General features: G+C 35.4%; 1 protein-coding gene across 2 annotated transcripts in view; it reads right to left on the bottom strand.

Moving 5' to 3' along the window:
• CEP290 (centrosomal protein 290) overlaps nucleotides 1-19,571 on the bottom strand; it is a 92,355-nt gene that overhangs the window by 21,677 nt on the left and 51,107 nt on the right. For both annotated transcript variants that reach the window (XM_062203148.1, XM_062203149.1), the window contains 13 exons: nucleotides 18,710-18,874; nucleotides 17,590-17,697; nucleotides 17,247-17,381; nucleotides 15,207-15,473; nucleotides 12,805-12,912; nucleotides 11,983-12,182; nucleotides 10,351-10,564; nucleotides 9,292-9,429; nucleotides 7,361-7,582; nucleotides 6,927-7,049; nucleotides 5,445-5,590; nucleotides 4,951-5,106; nucleotides 2,194-2,317 (listed from right to left, as the gene is read on the bottom strand). In XM_062203148.1, the coding sequence (XP_062059132.1) occupies nucleotides 2,194-2,317; nucleotides 4,951-5,106; nucleotides 5,445-5,590; nucleotides 6,927-7,049; nucleotides 7,361-7,582; nucleotides 9,292-9,429; nucleotides 10,351-10,564; nucleotides 11,983-12,182; nucleotides 12,805-12,912; nucleotides 15,207-15,473; nucleotides 17,247-17,381; nucleotides 17,590-17,697; nucleotides 18,710-18,874 (2,106 nt within the window). The remainder of the gene's footprint in view (nucleotides 1-2,193; nucleotides 2,318-4,950; nucleotides 5,107-5,444; nucleotides 5,591-6,926; nucleotides 7,050-7,360; nucleotides 7,583-9,291; nucleotides 9,430-10,350; nucleotides 10,565-11,982; nucleotides 12,183-12,804; nucleotides 12,913-15,206; nucleotides 15,474-17,246; nucleotides 17,382-17,589; nucleotides 17,698-18,709; nucleotides 18,875-19,571) is intronic.

The following is a 19,571-nucleotide window of genomic DNA, read 5'->3' as shown; positions in this document are numbered from 1 at the left end:
GAGCTGAATCAGAAGTATAGTGGAAGCCAGCACTATGGCGCAGTGGGTAAAGCCCTGGCCTGCAGTGCCGGCATCCCATATGAACTCCAGTTTGAGACCCTGCTGCTCCACTTCCAATCCAATTCTCTGTTATGGCCTGGGAAAGCAGTAGAAGATGGCCCAAGTCCTTGGGCCCCTGCAACCATGTGGGAGATTCAGAAGAAGCTCCTGGCTCCTGGCTTCAGATCAGTGCAGCTCCGGCCATTGTGACCAATAGGGGAATGAACCAGAGAATGGAAGACCTCTCTCTCTCTCTCTCTCTCTCTCTCTCTCTCTCTCTCTGCCTCTACTCTCTCTGTGTAACTCTGACTTTCAAATAAATAAATAAATATTTTTTAAAAAAAGTAAAGTAGCTAGGACTCAAACCATCGCTAATATGAGATGTCAGTGTCACAAGCAATGGCTTAACCAGCTGCACCACAACGCCAACACTTCCTTTATGATTCTGATTTATCTTATTCTCCTCCTCATTTTCTTTTTTTCTTTCTTTCTTTCTTTCTTTTTTTTTTTTTTTTTTTGACAAGCAGAGTGGACAGTGAGAGAGAGAAACAGAGAGAAAGGTCTTCCTTTTTCTGTTGGTTCACTCTCCAATGGCCGCCGCGGCTGGCGCACCACACTGATCCAAAGCCAGGAGCCAGGTGCTTCTCCTGGTCTCCCATGCGGGTGCAGGGCCCAAGCACTTGGGTCATCCTCCACTGCACTCCCGGGCCACAGCAGAGAACTGGACTGGAAGAGGAGCAACAGGGACAGAATCCGGCACCACGACCGGGATTAGAACCCAGTGTGCCAGCGCTGCAGACGGAGGATTAGCCTATTGAGCCGCGGTGCCAGCCCCTTCTCATTTTCATGTCCCCATTCATCATTTTCACAACACTCTTGATTAATTTTCTCAATATTAGGATATGGCTCATTTTCAAAAATTGGATATAAATTCTGCCAAGTTATCACTAGCTAAGCTAAATGAACTTATTGTTTATTCTTTTTTCTTTCTGTTTGTTTGTTTGTTTGAGATTTAAAAGTATTTATTAGAATCAAGGACCTCCAGCCAGAGTGGTGTGGAGGGGGGCTTCCAAGAGAGGAAAACCCAAAAAGGACTGGTGGTAGTTGGCTTTAAGTTCAATATCAAAGGAAAAAAAAATTAACAATCAGATTGGCAATGGATTACCAGGCAGGGACAAAAAAACATCAAAAGACCCCATTTACAGTTCTCCATCCTATCTGGCAACTTGTTTTCACAATAAGCTGTGAGCTCTGGAGGAGCTCCCTTGCTATTCTCATGGTAAATTTGGAAATTGTGAAGGAAGCAGAGTGGCCCCTTAGCTCTAGTTAAGGATGACATTTTGGAGAAGGAAGCAAATATTTTACACCCAAAGTTCCATTGGCATCCCCTGTTAGTTATTCTTGACGCAGATTGATTGAACTCAGTAGGATCTCCAATATCTGCTTGCTTTCTGTTTATTACAGTAATAACCATATTACTAGGTACTCAGTGATAAAAGCTTTCATCAATATTTATTCTGTCCCCATTCTAAATTGTGTACATAATACGGATCTTGTTTGTTCCCAATAAAGTGTCATTTTGTGAAAAATACTAAGTGTGTATTTATTAACACTGCTAACAGGGTAGAAAGCACAGTTGTGTCACATACCAGATTTGCCTGAATTAGAAGATGAGGCAGACAAACAAGAATAAGAAAGGGGGAAAATAAAGATATGGATACACTATTTAAAATAGGATCCAACAAATAATTGTATATTATCATCAGTGAATCTTTAGAAACTTGAAATATATATATATATATATATATATATATATATATATATATATATATCTGAATGGAAATAGTACTGCCACATATTTTCCTATTTTATTTAACTATATGCTCCTGGCACCAGAAAATTCATAACATTAACTACATTTAAAACTTGTAGAAAACATTTGTTTTATATAAAGCTTAGGAAACTTGAATTTATTGTTATTATGTTAGAAAGGATTACATAAGTTATTATATGTCATTGTATAGGAAAAATAAAAGATGAATTTACTCTATTAATATTAATGAGAGCAGTCGAATGCTTTTGGCCTGATAAGGGGAAGTTGGTTTCACTTTTATGTGTTTAAAAACAGAAGAAAAAACAAAGATGTACACTTACTGAAGGCCCAGAATATGCATCCTTTGAAAGCTGCTTTTCTAGAGCATGAAGTTTTTCTTGGAGGTATCTGTTTTGTAAACGCAGATCTTCTATAACAGAATCTCGAGGAAGAGCTTGCTGTGTCCTATGGACAACAACCACACACATTCTTACTATTCAGGCCTCAAGTTAACCCTGTTTTACTATAATAAAATATAGGAAAGAAGGAAGGAAGACAGGCAGGCAGGCAGAGACAGTGAGCAAGGTATAGGGAGGAAGAAAGAAAAGAAAGGAAGGAAGGAAGAAAAATACAACATGTTTACTAACACTATACTAAATTTCTCAAAACTTCCAAACATTTACAAAATAAAGCAGGATATCAAATTGATCTTATAAAACAATCCTCTTCAGAGAATTCACTGAAGGGCTCTTTTAAACTATGAGTTAAAGGTGTATTTTGATTTATACAAATAACATTTTAAGAGAACATGCACTTATTTATATGGAATTATGTAGAATGCTCTCTAATTTTAAAACACTGTATAATAATTACATATTATCTAGGCCCATCTTAAGAAGTGAAGTATCTACAAAAACTCTTAATGATTTCAGAAAATCATCTGTCACTTAAAGACTAAACTCATCTAACCTGGCCTAGAAGATCCTCCATAATCAGGCATGACCATATCTAACCAACCCTACTGTTTATGAATCTACCTTTGTTATCAGTTAGTTGTTATCAGCTAGGGTTCTTGTCTTCACGCAAGAAAGAATTCAGGCGTGAAACACAGCGTAAGTGGAAAGCAAATAGCAAGGTTTATTAGGGTAGAGACATCCGTAAGAACAGATGGGCACCTCTCCAGACAGAAACTGAGAGAGAGTGCCCAGTCGCTCAGACTGGGGGAGAGCCGGGTTACATGGTTGAGTGGAGAGAGTACACCTGGGCAGGCCAGGCGGGTGGCTTAGCATAGAGGCAGAGGGCTGAGAGCGTAGTTTGGTTGAGGCTAGAAGTTTTTAAGGGGATGGGTCTTTGTCTTCTCACATCTCCTCCTGAAACAAAAGACTTTATGGATGTAAATACTAAAAAAACCTGCTATCTGAATTTTCCCCCTGAAGTTATCAGACATGGCCCTGGTTAGAGGAAGGATGGGCAGGACCCCCTGGAGGATCAGGATCAGGATCCAGAGCAGGATATTTGAAATGCAGATATCAGGCAGAAGGGGCAGGGACCCCTTCCTGGCAGGTTATAGGGTAGAAGGGGCAGGGCAGGATGCAAATACTGGGCTGCCCCTGAAATGTTATCAGGATGACTTTGAGAGGATGACTTTGAGATGCATATGCTGGACCTAAGTGTTTCCTTAGGCCTTTGTCACATGCACATAAGCTCATATCTGACTTCCTACCTAACACCTTTACTTGGGCAAACATCTCCCCGCCTTTAAAAATGATTTATTTATTTATTTGAAAGTCACAGTTAGAGAGAGAGAGAGGGAGAGAGATAAAGAGATCTTTCATCTGTTGATTCACTACCCAGATGGCCACAATGGCTGGGCTTGGTACAGGCTGAAGCCAGCAGCCAGGAGCTTCTCCCAGGTCTCCCACATGGGTAGCAGGGGTCCAAGCTCCTGGACCATCCTCCACTTCCTTTCCCAAGCCGTTAGTGGGGAGCTGGATCAGAAGTGAGCAGCCAGGACATGAACCGGAGCCCATATGGGATGTGGGCATTGCAGGCTGTGAATGCCGGTCCCACTAAACCCACTCTTACACATGAACATTCACTTTGATCTCCATTTCTTGAATTGTCCTCTTTCCCTTTATTTATTTTATTTACATAAGGTGAACAAATTTCATGTATTTCATATATACAGATTTCAGAGAATAATGATACTTTCCACCCTACCCTCCCTCAAACCCATGCTCCCGCCCTCCCTCCTCCTTCCTTTTTTTTTTTTTTTTTAATTTTTACAATGACATACTGTGGTATTTATACACTATGGAATATTACTCAACCATAGAAAATAATCAAATCCTGTTTTTTGCAATAAAATGGATGCACACACACACAAAGAAGGAAAGAGGCACACATACAAACACACATACTAACAAAGAAGAAAAGAACACAGGATATGGGTTAGAAGCTCTTGAGAGTCTGCTTTTGATGTTCTCATTGATATGTGTACAGAACATTCACGCTGACATTAATAGTAGATATTAATACAGAAGCACTGATGTTAGCACTTTGAAGAGAAAACGTCAGGTACATTTACAAAGGGTACAAATCTTCATATCCAAACATTACTCTTGTGCTGCACATGTATGGATCTGATCCCAATTAGAATACCAGTGATTCTGAGCAACGAATATGAATAGTCTATTGACACAGTCTATCAAATTTGACTATTAAAGGGGAGATGTACAGGTAGGACAGATGTTAATAGAAACATAAAGACTTTGAAAACAGAGTTGACGTTGAAACCACAGCAGAGAAAAGGAGGCTGGAACTTGAAGACAGAACATAACCAGACTGACTGCATGCTAAACAAAAATATCTACAATTTCCATAGTATTTAAATAAGAACCAAAGTTTTATAATGTAGTATTAAAAAGTTCAGGGATACAATCCAAAATTACATAACATACAAAGACCCAGAAACAGCTCACCTTATGAGGGAAAGACAACAAAATGCAAGCTTCCAACAACATACATGATTTCCAATTCTGTAAATCAACCAGTTTTCCTTCATTATAATGGTACCATATTTCCATATAATAGCTCACCTTATATGCAATATGTCATTTTCTAAGTCAAGATTTCTCTTTCTTAATTCCTCCAGTTCTTTTTCTGACTCCAAAGCTCGTATTCCCATAACTTGATCAACAGTTACACCAGTTGATTTCAGTTTCTTCTGCAAAGTAAGTTTTTCTTTATCAGCTCTGTGGAATTTAATGTACAATCATGAAAATATGTCATTCACTGCTTGGCTTGTTAAATTTAGAAAACTGCAATCTACTTATCAGACAAATCTATGACAATTATGTACCATTTTACATTTGGTATAAACTAATATACTTCAAACACAACAGGAAGCTCCATTTATAATTGCTAAAATACATTTAAAATGTATTTTGAAGAAAGTAAAGTATGACCCATTACTAATAAATGATAATTTAAACTAGAAAATTTCTCTTATTTCCAACTAAATTAAAACTATATGAACTACCAGGTCAATACAAAATTTTACACATGGTTATACAATGAAATTCAAACTCACTTGGCAAAAAGATCCTTTAAAGTGTTTAACTGCTTTGTTAGAGTACAGACTTCCCCCTCTTTCTCTTTTAACTTGTTTCGAATTCCCTCAATTTTGGTTTGCCATTTTTTACCTTCTTCCCACCTAATCAATTCTTCTTTAGCACTCTATAAATAATAACAAATGAGTTAGAAAATTACCAAAATTATTTTTACTTTGATTTTAAAATTTATCAATAATATTTTACCTAGAAAACTCATAAACCACTATTTCTTGAGAACTTGGAGCATGACAACTCATAAGCAAAAAAAGTCCTTCAGTCTGCACATGCTGTATTCTAGAATTTGACAGACAGAAATCGGGGGATAGGTTTGACTAATGGCAACACTCTTAAGGAATCTTTAAATGAACATACTGCTACAGATGATCATGAGTAAAGTGTCTAACTAAAAAAAACTCATGCTAAATGACCAAAGTAACCTACAAGTCATCAAGAACATTTTTTCACTTATTCAACAGGTATTTATTTAGTGTTAAGTGTAGGACAGGGACTATGTCAGGAACCAGAAATAGAAGCAATGAATAAATTAGGGAAAAACTAAAAACCTCTATTTATGCTCATTAATCTTACAATTTAGTTTATGTTGGTTAAAACGGTGGACTGGGAGGAAGGGAACCAAAAATAGATAATGAAATAAGAAAAAAATCATTTCTCGCTATGGAAATTATTTCACAGGCACTGAATATTTTCTGGATAAATTTTATAATAAAAATTTGTGCTAACCATAGCTCCTTCATAGTATCCTTCTTTAGTGTCAAATACTACTGTTAATACCAATATTCCCTACATCACTTTTGGTATTTTCAATATAATCAACAAATTATCTCTAATTCATGTTCATACAAATTTAATTACATGCATTCTGGCCAATTTTAGATTTTTTTGGCTTATTTCTATTTGTGATTTTTATTACAAAACAATTTACAGGTTAACCTATAAAAAAAAAGTAAACAATTTATCTCACATAATAGACTCCATCCGCAAGAAGACTGGACATTGATTGCTATTGCATATATTGGGTATATTCCAAATCACATGATTAATTCTGAAGTAATATTTCAGTCTATCAAAGGACATAAAGGTCATATTGGTTCAAAGTAGAGGTCTTAAAATGCTCATCTTTCTGTGCCAATAGTTAAAAGCAGCAAATGTGTCAATGATTACTTTTGGGAAAAATGATAAATACAGTCTATTGGATATGTAGGTGTGTAGAGACTTTAGAGGTGTTACAATATCATCAGGAAGATGACACATTAAATTCTACATAAAAGTTACACTACAGGTGTCCCCTCAAGTAAGCTCTACATTATCCAGTACCAGTACCACTTGTAGTAGGTATAAGGTCTTCAAGTTATCACAGAACACTATCTGTTCATCAACTATATATTTAACTTAACCCATAACTATTTTAAACTTATTAATCAATGTGTTTCTTTACATACCTTTTCTTTCATAGGTTTTATTTCTACTTCATCTACCTTTTTTTCCAGTTGGCTTTCTAGTTTTTTAACTTTCTTTTGAAGTTCTTCAATTAAACTTTGTTTATTATCTATCAGGGCCTTGCTCTGAAAAAAATAAGATACATTCTACAAATGAATATCCAACATAAAATACAGTAAGTATTCCCACTATAGCAACTTTTTGAGTTTATCACTACTCTTACTATGTAAAATAACATGACAGCTCCTCCTGTATTTTATAAGATATGCTCTAAGCCTAAAAATACAATAGAATTGACTAAAGAAATTCATTATAATAATTAAAATTATCTGAAAGCAAGTTTAACCAAATATTATAGATAAAATTAAAAAGTATAAATACACTGCTATCTATATATTAGAATCAAAGATATTATCTGGATTAAATATAAAATTACCTGTAATCCACTGGTTAATCTTTTAATTTGCCTTTTGAGTTCACCATTCTCTTGATCCATTTCATCTTTCTCTCTAAGTATTTTATTATAGGCTTTTTGTTTTTTTTGCAGTTCATTGTTTAAATCATTCAAATTATCAGTTAGTGAATTTTCTCTGTTTTTACTTGTTTTAAGAGCTTCTTTCAACTTTGAAAGATTTTCATTTAAATCTTCAATTTGTGACTAATGAGAGATTAAAAAAAAGTCCTTATTCCCAAATCTTCTTCAAGTATCAATGACAAAAGCAACACAAAACAGAAATCATACCATAGAAGGAGGAGGGAAAGTGGGAATGAGGTGGGGGTGGGGGTGGGGGTGGCAGGGTGGGAAGTATCATTATGCTCTTAAAACTATGCATATGAAATACATGAAATCTGTCCTATTCATATAAATAAAAGCAAAAGAAAGAAAGAAAAAATTCAACTTTAGTATACAGGAAAAAAAACTACATATATTTTTCTATGTTCATCTAAATGAACCAAGATTATTTTGAAACAAAAAATAAATAAATAAAAAAGTAATCCATCAACAAACTCCTAAATGCAAAACTTATCAAACAAATGCTCCATTATGGCTGAATTAATTAAAGAAACACATACCCAGCAATGCCTATGGCAATGTTTTAAACACTATGAAGCAAAAGAGTAATTTAAAAAATAAATCTCTGAGTAGTTTCTAATCTTTGTAGGATAAGACATGAAAAGATAACTTGCAATACTAAGACAGTAGATGCCAATAAACATTATGTGTTTTATTGAATAAACTATTACAAGACATAGTATTTCTAATAATACTAATGAGAAATAAGAATTATTGTAACATTCTTAGAAGAAAAACACAGATGTCCCAGAGAAGTCAGAAAAGGCTTTGAGAAAAAGGACTTGAAAATTATGAAGAATTCATAGGAGATGATCTTTCAGTCCAACAGAAATGTATTGAACAGAAACCAACAAAAGCTATTTCTCTTCATAAATTTATTTATTTAATGAATTTTTACTGTCAACCATGACCATAATCTCAATAGGTACAACAGGAGATTTAAAAAATTTGAGAGGCTGATGCTATGGCACAGCAGGTTAGGCCACTGCTTGCAGGGCCTGCATCCCATACTGGAATGATATATCTAGATAATGGAATATTATTTAGAGGTAAAAAGAAATACATTACTAAGTGAAAATGTCAATCTGAAAAGGATATTCTGTGATTCCAACTATAAGACAGTCTAGAAAAAATAGAACTGTGGATACGGAACAGTCGTTCCCAGGGTTGGCAGTGGGTAGAGAGGAATAAACAGGAGGAGAACACAGGATTTATATGGCAGTAAAAATACTCTGTATGATAGATAAAATGATAGATACCTGTCATTATGCATTTTCTAAACCCAAAGAACATTGAGCACTATGAGCAAATCTTAATGTAAATCAAGACTTAGGGCAATCCCAATGTATTAGTGCTGATTCATCAGTTGAAATTCAAGTTGAAACAAATGTACCACCCTGATGGAGGATGCGAGGAAAAAGCTATTACATGTAGGATTACAGGGGACACACAGGAGATCTCTGTACCTTCATCTCAATTTACTGTAAACCTAAAATTGCTCTAAAAAAAGTCTAAAGGAAAAAATCTTATGTAAAATGCTCCTTAATCTAATTCCACTATTAAGAAGAATATTTCATAATGGCCTAGACTTTTCTAATCCTCAATATGATAATCAATATGAGTACCATAAAGATACTTTTTGTTACAAGTGGCTATGTGTGTATATATCCATTATATTTATTATAAATTATCTATTATCAAAATTACTATATATCAAACTGGATTTTCTTCCAGTTGGAATTACATTTTTTTTTTTTTACATTTGTTATATTAATGACTGTTTTGTTGTTCACCTTTAGCTCTCTGGTCTGCCGATCAACAACTTGTTGAACATTGAGGTTTGCCTCTTTCTGAGAAGTTATAGAAATGATACGTTCTTCAGCTGCTGCTGTCATTTCTGCCCGGAGTTCTAAAAGAGCTCGACTAAGTGCCTAAAAATTGACATCATACGTAAGTTTTAAAATGAAAATTGATATTTTATATAAACAATATAAAACAAAAAATAAACAAGGTTAATTTCTTTCCACTATTTTCTTAAAATGCCATGTACTAAAACACAATTCACATACAACTAAAATTTTTCAAATGAATTTCCTTCAGTAATTATACTCAATTCTTTACAAATTGAGTTGGAGTTCAAAGTCTGAGCAATGCTTCTGAGAACCCAGAATTAAATGAAGCAATTTGTATCACAAAACCCAAGCATGTTTTGTTTTCCAATATCCAAGTTTAGTTATTTATCTTAACTATTCACTTAGTACATCCTTCCATGTGAAATTAATTGAATATAGGTAAGCAAGGAAAGTTACAGGAGTAGAAATGTCTTAAATTTGCCAATAACTTTTATTAGTTAACACAGTACAATAGCCACACCTTCTAAAACATTTTCAGTACATTTAATCTAAGCTAAATGACCAAAAAAACTCTAACAAACCAGACAATCCACTACCAAATGCCTCTCCACAAAACCATCTCTGTGGCCCTATTTTTAATTTCTCCTTCTTTCTAAATCCCTCAAATCATTTTCTTCTGAATCCCTCAAATCATTCAACATGGCTTAATTGTTCAAAATAGCTTCAGTAACATAAAATATAATTACGAACCCCCCTTATTTCTTACAGAAAATCTATACATCAATGATGACACAAAAAGATAAGTTGGAATATATTTGCATTTAGAAATAGCACTCAGTAAGGCTATTTAAAAGAATTGCCTTGAAAAAAATTGCCTAAAAATAGCATAAGATAAAGTTCATATATTTTATTACAATATACATATATATAACTTTCACATATTTACAGATCTACTCTACCACCTTTCCTAAATGTTAGCAATTTTCTCTTTTCACTTACTTTTTGTTGTTTCTCTTTCAAATCTAGTTGGCTCTTTAGTCGTTCTACTAGATTTCTCATTGTAGTTGTTGGAGCTCTTGAATTTGCTTCCTTTTGAGCTTGAAGTTCAGACTTTAAACTCTGTGACTCCTTTTGTGACTTGGCCAGGAGACACCTTAAATCCTCTACTTCTGCTTTCACTTTTTTCACTTCATCTGCATGGTTTTCTTGAAGCCTGAATTAAGTAAGATTGTATTTAATAGAGTGGTTGCTGGAATTAATACTTCAATTGCTACACATTTTACGGAGGTACAAAACAGCTACTTCAAATATTTCATCTGACAAAAAATTAAATATACAAAGTATGTCAAAAGATGATTATCTGGGGGGCTGGCACTGTGGTGTAGTGGGTAAAGCCGCTGCCTGCAGTGCCAGCATCCTATACGGGCACCAATTCAAGTACTGGCTGCTCCACTTCCGATCCAGCTCTCTGCTATGGCGTGGGAAAGCAGTAGAAGATGGTCCAAGTTTTTGGGCCCCTGCACCAGTGTGGGAGACCTGCAGGAAGCTCCTGGCTCCTGGCTTCAGATAGGACCAGCTCCAGCTGGTTCACTTGGGGAGTGAACCAGCTGATGAAAGACCTCTCTCTCTCTTTCTCTGCCTCTCTGTTACTCTGACTTTCAAATAAATAATCTTTTTTTTTTTTAAAGATGATTATTTCCTATACCTAGGAATCAGATGCACAAGTAATTTTATCCTCCAAAGTAGGATATAAAATTACTATACTAGCTCATGGGGAAGACTTGACTGGAAAGTGGATTAAAAATATACCACATGCTGCTGTTTTATTTTGTGAAAAAGTGGTAATTCCTTATGTGTTAACCAATACACGTTAATTTTGTCAGAGGCATCTCGGATAAATGAGTAAACAACCAAAGGGTCTAATAAGGCCTCAGCACTGAAATTAAATTACATATTAAGCAGGTTAACTTTCTCATTTTTTCAGAAAAGAGAATAAAGATTCAGAGAAATAGCTGTACAGTGATTAGAAACTGCATAAGTAAAAGCCTATTTTAGATTTAAAATCTATGTTCTAATACATTGCTTGAAGAAAGTTTAGAATCACTAACACAGAGGATGCTAGAAACATTCTACTGTCACTATAATTAATAAGAAACAAATATTTATGGAGTATTATGTGCCCATACTATCATAAATGCAAAATTAAAGTTCTGTATTTATATATGATTAGTACAGTTTTCAAATTACTTCACACAACCACATAATTGTTTTAACACAACCACCTTCAAAGAGTCAAGATAAGTACTGTCATTTCCATTTTAAAGATGGCATCACTGACACCCAAGAGGTGAAAGCCAGATTCTGGAGAAGAATCAGATAGGTTTTTGAATCAGACTGATGACTATCATACTATGGCTCTCCTACTCCTCTGAGCACGTTACTGAGCATTCCTGAGGCCTAGTTTCCTATCTGAAAAATGAGGAAAATGATAACATGTCATCAGTAGTCCTGAGGAAAAACAGGAGATACCACATTTAAAGGTGTTAGAATAGTGCCTAGCACAGCAAACACGTATATATATCTTCATTATAACATTATCCCATTTGTTTTCAAAATAAATTTTTGACTTACTGTAATTTGATATTTTCAAATTCTTTGATTTTTAATTCAGTTATTTCTCTTTGTCTCTCTAACTCTTGTGATACTTTTTTTAGTTTGGCCAAAAGTGAAGACAGTGAATCATCTTGTTCTGCTACTGTCTGTTCCATCTCAGCCAGACGAATAAAGTGGTTCTTGGTAGGAACTGGAGTAGGAGATTGCTTTATTAAATCCTATGAAATATGAACATATTAGCTATAGACACGTATAATTCAATATCACATACTCCATAACCTGATTCAGCTCCTTAAATGATAAAAACATAGTATCTAATACAAAATTTAATACTTTAATAGGCAATGAAGGCTTAGAGATAGGAAACACAGATATTGTTGTATTCCAGTATCTGGCAAAGTGTCTGTATGTAGGAAAGGGTGAATAAATGTTGACTGAATTAATGAGGTAAGGCTCCAGGATGATAAGGTTGCATGTCAAGAGATGATACGTCATTTCATATGTACAAAATGATCAAAAGAGTCAAGGATGAGTGAAATTTGGAAGATGGAAAGCAGTTAGGTAGGTTACTTTAAAATGAGTAGAATTTGTAAAAAAAGACTTAGATCAGATCATTGAAGGTTTGAGTCCATGGCTAAGGAGTATAAGCATTATTTTGTGAGCAGCAATGAGTTATTGGAAGACTTAGATGTAGAAAGAGGAATATTTAGTTGTGTTTCCAGGTTACTCTGGCAATAAAAAAATGAGGAAACTTTTACTCTGAAAAAAAAAAGAGTTAAATTTCAAATTATATCATCTCAAAAATCACTAAAGAATAGAACAAAGTTCTTAGACTCTTACCCAAGCTGTTTGTTTGAATTTATTGAGGGAACTATCAGCCTGTACTTCTAGTTTATGATGAAGAATATGAAGATCTTCCTCATGTTTCTTAACAAGTTCTCTTTGCTCCTATTTTACAAGAAATCAAAACCAAATCTTAAATTGTGATTCAAACAAATGCACATTCCAAAGATCTTAAATATTTTATTATCTTCAATCTTCTACAATCTCTATGAAGTAGAGAAGTAACAATTTCAGCATGGATGTATTTATACCAGTATGCATATCCTCTAGCCCATGTTCAAGTTGACAAGCTTAGCCTTAGATTATCTTAACAATGGAAAAACATGTAGTTTGGGCTAGCATTATGGTGCAGCATTTTAAGCTGCCACTCACAATGCCATTTTCCCATATTGGAGTGCCAGTCCCAGTCCAGGCTTCCTATTCAACTTCCTACTGATGTACCTGGGAAGAGAGCAGATGATGGCCCAAAAAACTGCATTCCTGACACCTACATGGGAGACTCAATTGGAAATTCTGGATCCTGGCTTCAGCCTGGGCTAGTCTTGGCTTCTGTCAGCATTTGCAGAATGAACTAGTGAATAATCTCTCCCTTTCTGTCACTCTGCCTTTAGAATGAATGAATGAATGAATGACTAAATCTTTTTAAAAAAGAATAACATGTATCTATCATCTTTTAACTTGTTTCCAGAAAATTTTTTAAAGGTTAGATTTTTCTGCCAAAGTATAATTTTAACTGAATATAATATAATATTTTTATAATTTTATATAATTTTAACTGAATTTTAAAAAATGTTTTGGTGGGCCGGCACCGCGGCTCACTAGGCTAATCCTCCGCCTCGTGGTGCCGGCACACCGGGTTCTAGTACCGGTCGGGGCACCGATCCTGTCCCGGTTGCCCCTCTTCCAGGCCAGCTCTCTGCTGTGGCCAGGGAGTGCAGTGGAGGATGGCCCAAGTGCTTGGGCCCTGCACCCGCATGGGAGACCAGGAGAAGCACCTGGCTCCTGGCTTTGGATCAGCGCGGTGCGCCAGCCGCAGCGCGCCTACCGCGGCGGCCATTGGAGGGTGAACCAACGGCAAAAGGAAGACCTTTCTCTCTGTCTCTCTCGCACTGTCCACTCTGCCTGTCAAAAAAAAAAAAAAAATGTTTTGATGGTTCTAACAAGACAGATTTATGTGATGTCCTCAATCCCTACCTATTAACATAACTGATCTTTTTTTTCAAAATCATATGGTTTCACCATGATACCTATTCCTGATTTAGTTACTCCTCAAGAGAAATTCAAGAAACTCCACAACAAAACAAAAATCCAGTTAAGAGTTGGGCAAAGGATTTAAACAGACGTTTTTCAAAAGAGGGAATCCAAATGAGCAACAGACACATGAAAAAATGCTCAGGATCATAGCCATCAGGGAAATGCAAATCAAAACCGCAGTGATGTTTCACCTCACCTCAGTTAGAACGGCTTTCATATAGAAATCAATAAACAATACATGCTGGCGAGGATGTGGGGAAAAAAGGTACCCTATTCCACTCTTGGTGGGAATGTAAACTAGTAAAACCACTATGGAAATCAGTTCGGCGATACCTCAGAAATCTGAATATAGTCCTACCATATGACCCAGCCATCCCACTCTTGGGAAAATCAGCAAGTAAAAGTTATCAATACCCCCATGTTTATTGCAGCTCAGTTCACAATGGCTAAGCATGGAATCAACCTAAATGCTCATCAACTGAAGACTGGATAAAGAAATTATGGGCTATGTACTCTATGGAATACTATATAGCAGTAAAAAAATGAAATCTGGTCATTTGCAACCAAATGGATGAATCTGGAAAACATCATACTTAATGAAATATGCCAGTCCCAAAGATACAAATATCGTATGTTCTCCTTGATCTGTGATAACTAACAGAGCACCTAAAAGGCAATCTGTAGAAGCAAAATTGACACTTTGAGCAGAAATGACTTGAACAGCCCTTGTCTTGACTGCTGAGGACAGTTTTTTTGTTCTTTTAACCGTTGTTGTTGTTGTTGCTGTTTTTTCTTAATGGAGAATGGGACTGGGAATGGGAGAGGGAGGAGGTGGGGTAGGAAAGGGGTGGGAGAGCAGGTATGATGGGACAAATCTCTATATTCCTAAAGTTGTACTTATGAAATTTGTACTTATTAAATAAACAGTTTCCTTGAGGGGAAAAAAAAGAGAGAAAAAATATATATCTATACAAACTGCCAGTTCTTCTGGCAGATCTGTAATCCAATCAAGTGAAAGTTACAATTCCTAAATAGAATCATTTGAAAACAACAGATGAACTCCCACTTAAGGCAGAGTAATAACTGGCATTTGACTAAAAAACAAGATAATAAATAAAATAGCATAACATTATATGATAAAATACCTCTCTGGCTTTTTCTAGAAGATGTTGGTATTTCTTTAATACTTCCTCCTTTTGATTTAACCTTGCTTGCATGTTTGCAATGGTTTGGTGTGCAATTTTCAATGTGTAATGAGATTTTGGTTCCACCTCTTTTCTGCTTAGCTCAGCAATAAGTTTTTCTCGTTCTGCAGTAGCAGGCAATCGAAGCCTCAGTTCATTGATTACTTTATCTCTTGACAGAATATTTTGCTCTGCTAACCGTAAAGCAGATTCTTTTTCTTTAAGCTTCTGTAATCAAATCATAGTAAATTATTAATTTATGTTATTTCCTTTAAAACACATTATCTAAATTTCAGTTAGTTACAAACAAAAAAAGGAGTTTCACTTATTTTTTGCATATTTAGCAGCCATCTGATTTTAGTAATATGAAACTGACTATATTTGAAGGTGATAATATAATTACTTGTATGTACATTTTAATATGTGTTAAAAACCACTTTTAGGGCCGGCGCCGTGGCTTAACAGGCTAATCCTCCGCCTTGCGGCGCCTGCACACCGGGTTCTAGTCCCGGTTGGGGCGCCGGATTCTATCCCGGTTGCCCCTCTTCCAGGCCAGCTCTCTGCTATGGCCCGGGAAGGCAGTGGAGGATGGCCCAAGTCCTTGGGCCCTGCACCTTCATGGGAGACCAGGAGAAGCACCTGGCTCCTGGCTTCGGATCAGCGCGATGCGCCGGCCGCAGTGGCCATTGGAGGGTGAACCAATGGCAAAAAGGAAGACCTTTCTCTCTGCCTCTCTCTCTCTCACTATCCACTCTGTTTAAAAAAAAAAAAAAAAAAAAAAAAACACCACTTTTAGGATGATGATAGAATTAAATTTGGATACTTTAGATCCTATAGCTGTGTAGTGGTACAAGATTGAGAAATAAATGTAATAAATAATCTCTTATTTTGGCCTGCTATCCGGGCACTAGAATAATCTGTTAAGAGTCAGCTGAGTAGGGCTGGTACTATGGTATAGCGGGTTAAGCCACAGCCTGCAGCGCTGGCATCCCATATGGCACCAGTTTGAGTCCCGGCTACTCCAGTTCTGATCCATCTCCCTGCTAATGGCATGGAAAAGTAGCAAAAGATGGCCCAAGTTCCTGGATCCCTGCCACCCTTGTGGGAGACTCAGAAGGAGCTCCTGGCTCCTGGCTTTGGTTGGCCTAGCCCTAGTCACTGTGGCCATTTGGAGAGTGAACCAGCTTATAAAAGATCTCTGTCTCGCCCTCTCTCTCTGTAAGTCTGCTTCTCCAATAAATAAATAAATCATAAAAAAGTCAGCTGAATACAAAATTATGAATGAAGTTAAAATGAAGCAGAAAAAAAGTTTTTACTTTTTAGTATGATTAAGACAGATATTTGAAATCAATAATTCACATACATGACAAGTCTGATAATTATTGAAGAAAAACTAAGTCTTCTGAATTTATTAAAATGTACACTTGAAAGATTGCTTTAAAATGTTTTTACAACTAGTATGTTTAGATAGAAACTAAAACGAAACATTCAGTTTATATTATTGTATGAATAGTTTAATAAAGACATATTTGACCATTTACTAATCAAATTCAAGACCTAGATTAAAATATCAAGTAATTTCTACTTTCAATCCTTATATCCCTCATAGAAATGAATGAACTGAAAATTCATCCATAGAGAATGCAATACACACTTCAAAAGAAAACTTAAAATAAGGATGAAAAGATCATACAGCAGAAGGTAATATACGGCTCATAAAGCTAAAAGTCAAATGTTCATTTTGCTTCCTTTTATTCTCATTGTTACTGAACATATGCCCCAAAATGACAAGTAGTAATTAAATGAGTAGTGAATTCAAATTAACTACATCTGGTGTCCACTGTCAGCTATTAGAAACTTAACAGAAGAAAAGTAAAACAGTAGAATTAGAAATAGATTCAATTTTCTATGCCTCATCATTAGTATTAATAAATATTAATTAAAAAAGTCAACAAGCATACCCAATAATACACTAATCAAAATGCAAATTCTTATAATTACCTCTTCTAGTGATTTGCATGTTGCCTGTGTTTCTAGAATTATCCGAACATTCTCCTTAATTTTTCTTAGAGCAATCTCCAATTGATTTGGAAGGGGCAAACTGGGGTCTGGCATTGATCCTGTAGCTGCTTCAAACTATTATGAAAAATAATATTTTGAAAAAGGCATTTTTAATAACAATATTCTTATGACTATACAGTAAAACATACATTAAGCTTGACTTATATTTTAAATATAAGAAGATGAGATCAATTAAAATTTCATTTGATTTAGAAAATATTTCAGTTAGTTAATACTCCTTACGCCAGGCTATAGAGTAGGAAACAGCATTAATCATTTATACCTTTTGTGCTGCATTGAGTATTTCATTTTGCTGATGGTCAAAAATGTCTAATTGACGTTCCAGTTCAACTTCTCTTTGATCCCAGGCCATTTGTCTTTCTTCATGAAACTAAAAAAGTACAGTTTGCATGTTTGTGTGTGTGTGTGCATGTCTCTCTCATGCTCACTCTCTCTCTCTCTCTCTCACACACACACACACACACACACACATAAACCCCAGGAATTGTACATACATATCATTTTATAGTCACTGATATCATTCTCATTTTATGGAAAAGGATACAAACTCAGTGAAGTGAAGTAACTTGCCTGCGATAACAGAAATAGGCAAGTATGAATTCAGGATTTCAATCTGTTCACCCATTCATTCATCCCTCCAAAAGATATCTAGTGACAAATAAGCAAACTGTATGCTAAGGACTATTCTAGGCAATACACACACGGCAATGAAAAAATCGAGTCCTTTTCACCACAGAACTTAGATTCTGGTGAGGGGAAGAGAGTCAATGATAAGCAGGTGATATATATAATAAGTGCCAAGAAGAAAAATGAATATAAGTAATCTTTATTAGGGAAACTCAATAGGAGTTTGTAACACAAGTTTGTTGTTATCTAAGGAGGTGAGTGATAAAGTGCACCTGATAGAGCCCCGGAGGCTACGCTGAGAAGGTAAGATATTTAAGGTCAGATCTGAAGGCAGTAGAAGCACAAACACCACAGGCATCTGGGGTAAGAACAATCGAAGCAAGGGAATAACAAAATCTATAAAGCAAGCATGTGCTTGGTGAATCTGTCTGTCTCTATAAAAACATGCTTTAGTCTACACCACAATACCTTCTTCTCCATCAGTGAGTTAAACTTACAGTTGTGAAAACTCAAATAACAAGTATCAATTTGAAAATTAACTTTCCAAATAAGTTCACTTATGAATTGCTCCATTTTAGTTGAAAACTACTGTTATGACAACTAAATAGATGTGCATTTTTAGAATAATTAAAAACAGATTATTTTATAATCTATTACTAATCAGTGATACATTCAACTGGGAGAATAACCTAGTCACTCACGCAATGTTCTTATGTATAAAATTTTAGCAAAAAAACCAGTAAATTAAATAAAACCTTGTTCTGCTGCACGATTTCTTCCTCCAAACTGCTGATTGTTTGTTCGTATTCAGATATTATATTATTCAAGTATTTTATTTCTTCTTTATCCTTGACTAATTCTCGATTTAGCTTAAGTTCTTGAAGACGAAGTTCTTCTATTTTCATATGCCAATTAATTACCTAAAGTTTATAAGTTAAGATATAAATGTAAATTTTATATAAATATTCTTCAATCAATCATAATTTCAATTGAAATTAAAGACATTCTGTAATAAAACATGATATAAAGTCATCCTAGGTTGAGCTACATTGCAGTTTATTTATCATTTCTATAGACTCTCCCAAGAATATGTGGAAAATTAAATTAAACATTCTTTCAATTATGGTGGAATGCATATTACCAACATTCACTTTCAATTATTCATTCACTACATTAATTGAGCACTTATTGTAAGCATATAGCAGAAATAATGGTATTACATTCAAAAATGGAAATCATAAATGTTTATAGATTATAGAACAGCATTCAGCTGCAAGACAATTATTTTAAACTTAATTCCTGCCATGTAGAGGTAAAATTTAAATCAAATTTAAAAATATAGACCGGTGTTGTGGCAAAACAGGTAAATCTGCTGCCTGAGATGCTGGCATCCCCACTGGTCTGAGCCCCGGCTGCTCCACTTCTGATCTAATCCCTGATAATGTGCCTGGGAAAGCAAATACTTAGGCCCCTACCACTCATGCGGTAGACCCAGAAGAAGCTCCTGGTTCCTGACTTAGACTAGTCCAGATGTGGCCATTAAGGCCATTTGGGAAGTGAACCAGCAGATGGAATATCTCTCTCTGTGTCTTCCTCTCTTTCTGAAAACTCTGCCTT

The sequence above is a fragment of the Lepus europaeus genome, chromosome 10, assembly GCF_033115175.1.
Source record: "Lepus europaeus isolate LE1 chromosome 10, mLepTim1.pri, whole genome shotgun sequence".
Classification (NCBI taxonomy): domain Eukaryota; kingdom Metazoa; phylum Chordata; class Mammalia; order Lagomorpha; family Leporidae; genus Lepus; species Lepus europaeus.
This window is presented reverse-complemented; position numbering and strand designations above follow the sequence as displayed.